Genomic DNA, 11344 nt, shown 5'->3' on the forward strand with positions numbered 1-11344 from the left:
ACATTTCCTATGCTTCTATCTAAACTGTGCTTTCTATACATTCTACAGCAAACTGAAATCTATATAATAATCTAATATCCAGAATTTAGTATCACTTGGTTAATGAATTTAATCCTGTACGTAAAGTGACGGGGGGAAAAAACACTATCAAAAGTAGAATTCAGCTATAAAAACAGGTAATTTACAAATTTCTAGTTCTTAAATGGGATGTGAGTTCCCACATGCTTGCTACAAACTAACAAAAGAGGCTAATGAATGTTCTGATATTGACAATATGTTATAACCAAAGGTTATAATTAATCAATTGTGCATTTATAATCTGTATTTAAAAGAAGATAACTTTGATAAAGGGGCCAAACATGTTCACTGGAAGAATGACAGTCTCATTAATAAATGGTGTTGGAAAAACTGGCTCTCCATATGCTGAAAACTAAAACTATACCCATGCCTATCACCATGTACTAAACTAAAATCTAAATGGATCAAAGATCTGAATATTAAAACAGAAACACTAAATCTATTGGAAAACAAATTGGGTAAAAACCCTGAAGACATAGGAGTAGGTAGAGAATTCATGAACAAGAATCAAACCACGCAGGAAATAAACTTCCCAGAATCAATAACTGGGATCACCTCTTATTAAAAAGTTTCTACACCTCAAAAGAAATCTCCAGTATAGTGAAAAGAAAACCCACAACTGGGAAAAAATCTTAGTGAACTGTCCCTCAGATAAAGGACTTTTGTCTAAAACATATAAGGAATTAAAAAAAAAAATCAGACCCCCAAAATTCAAAGATCCAATCCAAAAATGGGCATCTGAGATGAATACACACTTCTCAGATGAACAAATACAAATGGCAAATAAATACACGAAAAAATGTTCATCATCATTATGCATTAGAGAAATGCAAATTAAAACAACACTGAGATTCCATCTCACTCCTGAAAGAATGGCCAGGATCAAGAAAACCATCAACAAATGCTGGAGAGGCTATAGGGAAAAAGGAAGTCTCCTACACTGTTGGTGGGAGTGTAGACTGGTGCAACCACTGTGGAGGTCAGTCTGCAGATTTCTCAGAAAGCTAGGATTGGAAGTCCCATTTGTTCCAGCTATTCCACTTCTAGGCATATTCCCAGAACTGAAAACATCATACCACAGTGATACATGTGCACCGATGTTTATAGCAGCACAATTTGTAATAACCAGACCTTGGAAACAACATAAGTATCCATCAACTGAGGAATGGATGAAAAAGATGTGCTATTTTTATACAAGGGAGTACTACTCAGCTATAAAGAATGATCACATTGAGGTATTTATAAATAAATGGATGCAGCTTGAGACCATACTCATAAGCGAAATAAATCAAACTCATATGTATAAATACTGAATAGTTTCCCTAGTGTAAGAAATGGTAAGAATACATAACAGTATGTGATAATCATGATTCCTCATTACATTGCTTTTAAGCCTTATAATGTTCATTTATTAGTTGGAATGGTTTTATTCTGGGTTGTTTGATTTTATTGTCTGTGATGGTATGAACAGCTATTTTGAAGAAAACAATACATTATAATAGCTAGTGCTGATTTAATATCATCTTGTTTTGAAGTCCCACCAAGCTTTTGTTCTTCTGTCTCCGCTGGTTTTCTCATGTTGTATCTTACTGGATTTTATTAGATGTGATAGTATAAACAAAATTTTTTTATGGACAAGGAGATAATATAGTAACCATTGTTCGTTTTCTGTTAGTTAGTTCTGAATGCCCTGTAATACTTTCATTCTCTTGAATGGTTTTACAGTGTCTTGTTATGTTTGATATATAGTGTAGGAAGGTAAACTCAAATATTTCAAAGAAAGAGACACTACAGTAGCTACTGTTATATCAGGTTGTCTTGTGGTGAAATACTATGTTGCTTAAATTGTTCTGTTCTGACCTGTTTTGTTATGTCCTCTTTTATTTTATCTTTTTTAAATAAAAAATGATAAAATATCATATGAAGATGCTTTGATCTGAAATACATTTATAACAAATTTTAATACAAATGTTTCCTAATTAGTTGATCTAATACAAAAAAATAGTGAATATCAGAAGAGGATACAGTAATGCATAGAAACATCATTTAAAAACTCATAAATAAGCAGGCCATGGGACATAAAAAGCTCATTTGAAGACTAGCAGTGAGCTGGGCATGGTGATGCACACCTGTAATTCTAGCAATCAGGAGGCTGAGACAGGAGAATCAGTGCAAGTTTGAGACCAGCCCAGGCTACAAAGTGGGCTCAGGGCCTGCCTGAACTGCATAGTAAGACCCAGTTTTAAAAAAAAGACTAGCAGCAAAGGAAAAGATTAAGGTCCAACATGGCAAGAGAAGAATCAGAGGAAGAGAATTCAAGAGATCCTTCTTCCTTGAAATAAGTATCTAACATTGAGTCAGTCCCTTACTATAGAGTCTACTCAGATAATTCAGGGAAAAAGAGAACTTGGAAAAGATAAAAACTGTAAGTTTCCTTGGCCCCACTTCAAATGCTCTCTACTCAGTAAACAAGCATGTAAACATGCATGTACCTATACTAGCCAGGCATAGACCTACTGCAATTTAGAGAATCTCTCAGATCCCCAAAATTCTCTCCAATTCTCTCTCTCTCTGGTGCCTTATGTTATCAGAAAATTCTCTGCCTTGAGACAGACTCTCACTGCAACATTAGAACTAATAGGTCAGGACCTAGGGATGCAATAAAAACAAAAATTCATTCACATTTGATGTTATTAAATTACTAATCATAAAAGATTAATAAATTCTTTCCTGCTTCAATAAATGAAAGGATCAGACAGTATTTGAACAGTAGCCTCCCAAAACAGAAGATATTTTCACAGAAGGAAAAATGGGGTAGCTAATTTTAAAGGCAGGTCGATGTGCTATAAACACCTGGCGTTAAGAGGTGATATCCCAATAAGAACTCTTCACCACTGAAAGGACTTGTCACTGTTTTTTTTGTTTTGTTTTGTCTTAAGAAGCTCAAAGCAAAGAATCTTTTGCCAATGGCAAAAAAAGTATTACTTCAATACTTCAGCTTTGTTTCATTCTTGATAGTTCATCGGATTAAATAATATTCTAAAAGTAATATTAAAAACCTAGTTTTCAAATACAATCTTACCTGACCTATGGGGTAATTTTAGAACAAAGGGCTTCATATCTACCACAAAGTGATCAAATTCTGCATCCAGCTTTTCCCATTTTTCTTCTTCACTTTCCATTTCCAATCTATAAAAGATAAAAAAATTAAATATGAAGGATCTGTATGAAAAGTATACAACTTTAATGAGCAAGATTAAAGCAATCACATCAATTAAGTAGTAATTCTCCCCAACTGACCTCCAATTTAATGCATTCTAACCAAAATTCAGATGTACCCTTTGAAGAATGATTCTGAAATTTATTTGGAAAGATAAGGAACCAGAGTAACCGGTAACACAAGTCCAGAATTGGACCAATACACAGACATGTCCAATGATGGTGTAATTCATGGAGAAATGACTGTTTTTACAACATACCCAACATGAGCAAAAATTTAAACCTCAACCTAAACTTCATACTATACATAAACACTCCCACACTTATTTTGTGAAAAATAAGTGAAGCAATGCACACTATCTGTACATGATACATAATGCCTCATTTGTCCCATTTTCAATTTACAAATTGTACATTTGGGAGAAAGCTCTCTCAGCCTCATAAACTGTCTTGTTCCACAGACTGCCCTCTACGTATTAAACCAGCTTCTAACATTCACCACAGTATCTGCCATTTTCTTATCTCCACCCTCCTCTTCTAGGAGCATCTCTCCATGTTTCCCCGTAAGTAAAACCTAGCTTTCACTGGCCGACTTTCCTTCCCTCACAGCCTCGAGAGTATACTAAGGTCTCTCACTCTCATAACATGCACTCCATGTAGCTGCTCATTTCTTCCGTCCAGTCTGACCCAGGAAGGAAAGCACTGGTAGAGATACATACTGGCACCTCCTAACTTCTGCTCTTCCATCTTCAATCCCCGTATTTCCCTCTTACAAGGCTCCAACCATCTGACTGCAGCACAACACCTATTCCCTATTCTCATCCCTGTAGTTTTATAAAGGAGCCCCTTTACTTCACAACGACCCCTTAGCTCGTCTTTCTATCTTTCTTTTTCTCGTGTCTCTCTACTTCTCAAGCTCTGGCTCCAACTCCTTATGTCACTAGATCTTTGGTTTCTACTCAGCAAGATTGTGATCCCTTGATATCCCCTTAGTTCTCTACACAAGGGACTGCTTAAGGAACATAGCACTGTCTTGGAATCAGATAACTTCTGATGTTACCAGCACCCTCAGAAGTCTTTTAATATCTCCTACTCCACAAAGCAGCTTTTAAAACTTTTACCTGGTTACTTCAAGTTCCCTAAACAACTGTAGCCTCTCCTCTCAAATTTTAAAGATCTTACTTCTTGTTTCATATAAAAAATAAAAAATTTGGTGTGTCAGTTACTTTCTTGTTGCTAGGAAAAAATATTCGACACCCACAAATTAAAAGAGGAAAGGTTTATTTTAGTTCACAGGGTGTAGAGGTTTCAGTCCATGTCGGCTAGCTCTAATGCAGGGCAGAATGGCAGAGGGTGCTCGCTCATGGCACGGTGGAAGAAAGCAGCAAGACTTCTTTCTTTCTCCTGTTATTCTACCTAGGATACAAGCCTATTCAATGATGCCACTCACACCTACGGTGGGGCTTCATTCTTCAGTCAATTCATCACACCCAAAATGATGTTAAATCAATCAGTGGACTAATCCGGTGTCACACCCATGATCCAGTCTCCTCCCAAAAGTCCTCATATGAGCACATGAGGCTTTGGGAGGACTTCTAGAAATTAGCTATAGCATTTGTTAATACTCATTACCAAAATCACTCGAAATTACTTCCTAGAGAGGACATTTTACCTCCTGAACAAAAAGCAGCAGCCTTCTCTCTATCTGTCTCTCTCTCTCTCATGCAGTACCTCCTCCTACCATCTATCACTTACCAATGACCTCTGCCCTGTATGAAACACTCCACAGCCACTAACTCCTTCCCCCATGCCAGCCCTCATTCACCACTCCACTCTTACGTTCTCCACTTACAAACATCAATCCAGATTTCACCCCTATCAATTACCTCTTTCATCTCTACCATGCTACCCAAAATCTTCTTTCAGAGTTCACCAATGGTCCACTAGTTACCAAGTCCAAAGAATTATCTTCAGCTTGTATCTTACTTGACATCTCCACAGCATCTTGTACTCATAACTCACTACTGCTAGAAACCCTTCTTTGACTTCAGTGGTTCCATTCACTCTGGATGCCCTACCGCTTCACAGATCATTCTTTCTCAGTTTCTTAATGGCTCTTGTTCCTCTGCCCTATATTAAATCAGAATTCTCTAGTGTTTTCTCTTTAGTTTCCTTTTAATCTGACTTTTCATATTCTCCCTAGGCAACCACGTTTAGTAGTATAACTTCCAATACTCTACTCATGCCAATTACCCTTTAATTTTATTTCTAACTGCACTCTCTCTGCAACTCCAGGCTCTCATTTACAATAGCCTTCTAGACCTATTCAGTAATGTCCTGCTTATTACCTAGTTTTACATGTTTCAAGGAAAATTAGTCATGATTTTCCCCATACACCTATACTGTATGAGCTGTACTCTGCTTGAAAGCATCAACTGTCCATGGCCATCAGAAGTTTCAACAATTTCATTCTCAAAACTCCAATAAACTCTAAACTCAGAAAATACTCAGAAATGTTTCTAAATACACGAGCTTCTCTATTCTCAATGCTATGTCAGATAAAGCCCTGACTCTCACTACGGCAATAGCATTATGACCTACTCTTAGTGGTCCTTTTCTCCACTTGAGACAAGCCTATTTCTTCACTTGAACTAAGCCTATCATTCATTTTTAAAAATATCTCTTGACTGCCTACTACAATAAGATACTATCCAAACCCAAAGTTAGACATGCAAATGTATTTGCATTTAGGCCTGCCTCTTACCACACAGTTTACCGAACTACACACCAAGCTACACCAGTGGCTACGCTACTGTCACAATGAACCTCTCTTCTCTCCTCAAACACTCCAAGAGGATTCCCTCTACCTAATGCAGCTCAAATGTCACTTCGCAGTGGGAGCTGGCCCAATTTACTATACATGATTGTCACACATAAACTGATCACTTCTGTCTTGCAGCACTTATCATGCTTTTTATTGCACACATGTGCATATTACTTACGTTTTCCATCTTTTGAAAGATACTCCCGGAAGGTGTATCATGATTTATACATCTTAGTAGGTAGTCAATATATGATGATGTATATATTAGAAGGGGCATAATTGATTGCTAACAAACATTAATGTTCCACTTTTATAAGACTGTTTTTTACTACTTTGTTCTCAATAACAAATAGTCTTGCAGGTCAGGGATTTAGCTCAGCGGCATAAGCACCTGCTTGGCAAGTGTGAGGTGGTGATTTCAATCCTGGCACCAAAAAAAAAAAAAAAAAAAAATAGGTCTTCCAGAATAGGAATATTATATACTCCTAATTTCAATTCAAAACTGGTCATTCTGTCCTCTGTATTACAGTAGAAGAAATATAATTTCAAATTCAAGAATTGGTTAAACATTTTTTATTTAGCACTAAGGATGTAGCTTAGTGACCAAATGTTTGCCTAATATGTCCAATGGTCTGAATACACTCTCCAGCATCACAAAAATAAATACATAAATAAATGAATACATTTGCTGATTAGGTGATTGGTTTTGATGTGCATGTGCATTTCTGTGTGTGTGTGTGTGTGTGTGTGTGTGTGTGTATGCACGTGCACACGTGTGTTTGGCTGGTTTTCTTTTACATTCTTACAATATATTCCATGATTCCATCAGTTAAGTTCTTGGTAAAAGAAGGCAACCACTACAGATAATACCACTCAACATTAGATAATAACTTAAAAAGCAACTCTTCAAATGTATCATTTTAAGCACAGTTCTGGCACAGATATATATCAAGGTTAGCCACTGCATCCTGTAAACAAACAAAATACAAACAAACATTTGCCTAAGAGCATCACTGGTCAGAGTCAAAATATGCTTGCATGCTAGGCAAGTGCTGTATCACTGAGCTATATCACCAGTCTCTTTTTTACTTTTCTAATCACTGATTTTGAATAAATCCTTCAACACTGGCTGGAAATGTTAATGGCTAACGTTAAAAGAAACTAGAACTCAACAGTTAAATAACTCAGCAAAATCATAAAGTTATGTACAAAGCTCAGACTCAAATACTAAACACTCTAGTTCTTTAATTCATATCTGACTACTCAGCCAAAAGTCAGCAATATCTCTAATTAAAAAATACTTTTCAAAGTAGAAGAGCAATCTGAATTTCTATACTTACATGAATACAGGAGTACACATTTTAAAAACAAAATAAAAAGTCTGAATGTTATTTAGTAAAAGCTAAAAATCTGCTTCTTTTCTCCCTATTCATTCTCCAACTAAATAAATGAGAAAAGCAACAGAAAACTTAACACTTCAAGCTTTCAGTAAATTCCTGCAAACAAATTACACCTTATACTCAAATTATACCCAGCTAATGAAAAAGTTTCATCACAATTTAAGATTTCAATTATTAATTCTTTAAAAGTAAGTAAACTTACATCTTTGGCTTATAGTGTCTCCATATAAATTATAGTGTGGCCACTAATTATATAAATTACTTTAAAAGTAAAAAAGGTGGGGATGTAGCTCAGTGATATAGCTCAGTAACACGGCACTTGTATAGCATGCGTAAAGCCCAAGGTTCAATCCCCAGTTCAGGAATATATATATATATATATATATATATATGTGTGTGTGTGTGTGTGTGTGTGTGTGTGTGTATGAAATTGGGTGGCTCTTATTTATAACTATAACATATTCTTTCTTGGATCGTGTCTTTATTAAATTCCCTGATATGATCTTTTAAAAAAATAACTTATTTCTTTAAGGACAGTTAAAAAATGGGCTAAGGCCTTCTCGAGGTATTTTGCTACTACAGAAGCAAACAAGCCAACCACAAATATTAAAAGGCCTTGAAAAAAGTAGTCACAACTATTAAACCAAGAATACAAACCATGCCACTGCCAACACAAGAAACATGCTCCTGAATATTATATAAAATCCATTTTCTTACATCAAATCATATTTTAAACATGTTGTGGGTCTATAAAGAAAAACTGAAATATTAATAAATACAAAAGGCAAACAGGCACACATTTTCTCCGGCTTGCAAGCCTGGATGTTTTGACACAAGCCTTCCCTGAATGTGTGCCACAGCTGTGTGCTTTGGGAAAGTACCCAAGTGCACCCTTCTGCAGCCCTACCAGATAGGCTCTACTTCCACTGCCACTTCACCGATGGGGAAGATGAGGCTTAGTGGGCCAAAGTAACCCACCCAGGGTCCGCAGGAAGTCTGCTGGACTTGAACAAAGTGCACAAATCATCCTGGCGTCTCACCACTGTGTAGAAGCCCATGACTTTTCATTTTTGCCTTTTTGGTCTTATTTTCACGCTTAAACACTAACGACAAATAATAAATAGCATCGCGCAATGATGAGAATAAGCGTTTTCAAATTTATGGATGCTATTCTGAATACTTTTTTAAAAATAACTCAGAAACACTGAGTGTCTTCCAGCAGGCCGTGAGGCTGGGACCCGGCCTTTGCAAGAGGATTGCTCATACTAGAACTGTTTCTACCAACAGGCAGGCTGACCCACCGCCGAGGACGGAGGGATGTGGAAACTCCAGAGACCCCTTCTCCTTATCGCCTCCTCGGCCATTGCGGGCACACGACGGGGCGGCCATCGAGCCTGGGACCGCTGGCTCTGCCTCCTATCCTGTACAGGACACAGATTTCTTCTCCCCACAGCAAGCTCTGGGTCGTACTTCTGGTCCACATCACGCGACTATTCCCCCAAGGTTGCTTAAACTTTCCTTAGAACTTTGGCAGCCCGCGCCCGCTGGGGGGGTATCCACGCTGCAGGAGCCTCGGGGGCGCACAGCACGGAGACCCCGGGGCGCGCGCGCCACAGGCCGCAGAACGGTCCCGGGGCCTGCGAACGAGGGAGGGGCGGCACTCCCGCGCAAAATTCCACTCGAGAGCCTAGCGGGAGGAACAGAAGGGGGTTAAAACCAGAAAGAAAAAAAGAATCAGAACCTGGCGCCCCTACACGCAAGTCTTCAGCTCTGCCGCCGACGCCCCCGCCGCCGACGCCGCCAAACGGTTTCAAATCCTGAAGGGCCGCTAGGTCGCCGGCGCCCAGCCGCCCGGGGGCGGTACTACCCGGCTCGCAGTCCCCGCCCCCTGCCCCACCCCTCGGCTGAGGCGGATGCTGAGCGCCGTTGCCGTGGCGACGTTACCGGTTGCTCCCACCACCACCTCCCACCGTCCAAACTGAGAGGGGATTTCCGCCCTCGCATTTCCCGGTTCTGAGATTGTGGACGGCGCGCTGCGCCGTTGTCCTGGCGACGCTCTAGGTAGTAGCTTCCACTGCCTAGGAGGCCGGGGGCGGAGACTTCCCATCCAGCATTTCCCCGCCTTCCAGCAGCGGCCGGCGCGCAACACCGTTGCCGTAGCGACGCTCTAGCCAACTATACCCAGCGTCTGGTGTGCCCTCGCCGAAAGGGCAAACCATTCGGTCGAATCACTCGAGATTGACCCTGCTCTGTGCCATCGTACTGAGAGACTAGCTTTGAATATTTAGGGGTCGTGGTAGAAAAAAAAAAATAATTAAAAGGCAAAGAAAATGTGATTGGGGAAAATGTTCACAGGAACATTCAGCAATCTGTTATGTATCTTCATTTCTTTAATGGTTAACAAACTGTATGTATTGTCCGCAACATGATGTTTTGGAGTGTGTATATATTGAGAAACAGCTCATTCAGCCTAGTTAACATACGCACTACCTCTTAGCCATTTTGTGATAAAACAAAAAACTAGCACGTTGGGGATTTTCAAGAATAGATAGGTGTGTCTGTTTTCCATTATGTTGGACAGACATCCCCCGTTGAAGGACTCCGAACAAGAGAAAACTTACCTCACAACCCAGAGGTAAAGGAAGATAATATACAGCTGGGAAAAAGTGACCCAAAAAATTGAAGATACTGAAATAAAATAAACATGCCATAATCCCACCACTCTGGAGGCAGAGGCAGGACAAATGTGAATTCCAGGCCGGCCTGGAACTACATAGTGAGTTCAAGGTCATCTTAACCTGCATAGTGAAACCCTGTCTCATAAAACCAAAGGAGAAAAGAAACAAACAAGCAAAAAATAAAAATAGGGAAAAACAAAAATTGTAAAAACACGTAAATGAAATTTAGTTTACTACTGTTTTGCATCTAATTTCACTACAGGATTCCTTCTGCAGAATCTATAATACACTCACTGTGATGCCAAACCTAACAGTAAGCACAGCTTGAAGCATCTTTTCAATTTTTCATAAAGAAAATAGACAATTTATTCATCCGTAACTAGTTAGTTTCAAGCTTCCAGAACGAAGTTCTATTCCTTTCAAGGTGCTCTTTTAAACTCATCTCACTAGAAGGAAACACCAAGAGTCCTTCATTGTTTCCAAATCATGCTATGGAGGAAAAAAAGGGTATAGCATGCTTTTAAGATACTTCAGTTTAAAAGCAGTTTTGAACATGTCTATGGCTAAAAAATGGTCCATAATTCAGATAATTTGCACTGAAAATCAAGGAAGCAAAACACAAGTGTGCAATTGCAGAATGTGACTAGTCAATGTGGGAATTGCTTATTAGTCAAAGATAAAAAAAATTCCAGACTAATAATTTTAAAAACACAGCATAATGACTAGAGTTAATAGCAATGTATTGTGTTCTTGAAAATCTCCAGGTTTTTAATATTATCACAAAATGGATAAGAGATAGTGCATATGTTAATTAGGTTGAATCAACCATTTCACAATGTGTACACACTCCAAAATATGTTGTATGTAATAATATATGCACTTTGCTATCCATTTAAAAATGACGATACATAGCCAAATTGCTGAAAGAACATGAAAAGAATATGACAAATGATGTCTAAATAAATATGGACAGAAAAGTGATACATGAATAAAAAAAGAAATGACCAAAAAAAATATAACAAGGTCAAATTTATCTCAGAGGAAATGAGAAAAAGAATTTTACTTCCTGAATATCTATCCTCAGATCTCTCCCAAAATAACTCTACTTTGAAAATATTACTACTCTACTTTGGAAATATTAACAT

General features: G+C 38.4%; 1 protein-coding gene across 10 annotated transcripts in view; it reads right to left on the reverse strand.

The window, feature by feature from the left end:
- The window catches only part of Cep112 (centrosomal protein 112), a 607347-nt gene extending 597911 nt beyond the window's left edge, over positions 1-9436 (reverse strand). For 4 of the 10 annotated variants that reach the window (XM_063241685.1, XM_063241686.1, XM_063241683.1 and 1 more), the window contains exons 1-2: positions 9263-9433; positions 3161-3267 (exon numbers count right to left, since the gene is read on the reverse strand). In XM_063241685.1, coding sequence (XP_063097755.1) covers positions 3161-3260 — 100 coding nt within the window. In that variant the 5' untranslated portion in view covers positions 3261-3267; positions 9263-9433. Of the gene's footprint in view, positions 1-3160; positions 3268-8822; positions 9229-9262 lie in introns of those variants that run through there. The other 6 variants (XR_010045020.1, XM_063241684.1, XM_063241681.1 and 3 more) reach the window with 6 other exon arrangements.
- Positions 9437-11344: the final 1908 nt, after the last annotated feature.

Source organism: Cavia porcellus, unplaced genomic scaffold, assembly GCF_034190915.1.
Source record: "Cavia porcellus strain 051 isolate PalLab524CR breed Dunkin Hartley unplaced genomic scaffold, mCavPor4.1 scaffold_32, whole genome shotgun sequence".
Taxonomy (NCBI): Eukaryota; Metazoa; Chordata; class Mammalia; order Rodentia; family Caviidae; genus Cavia; species Cavia porcellus.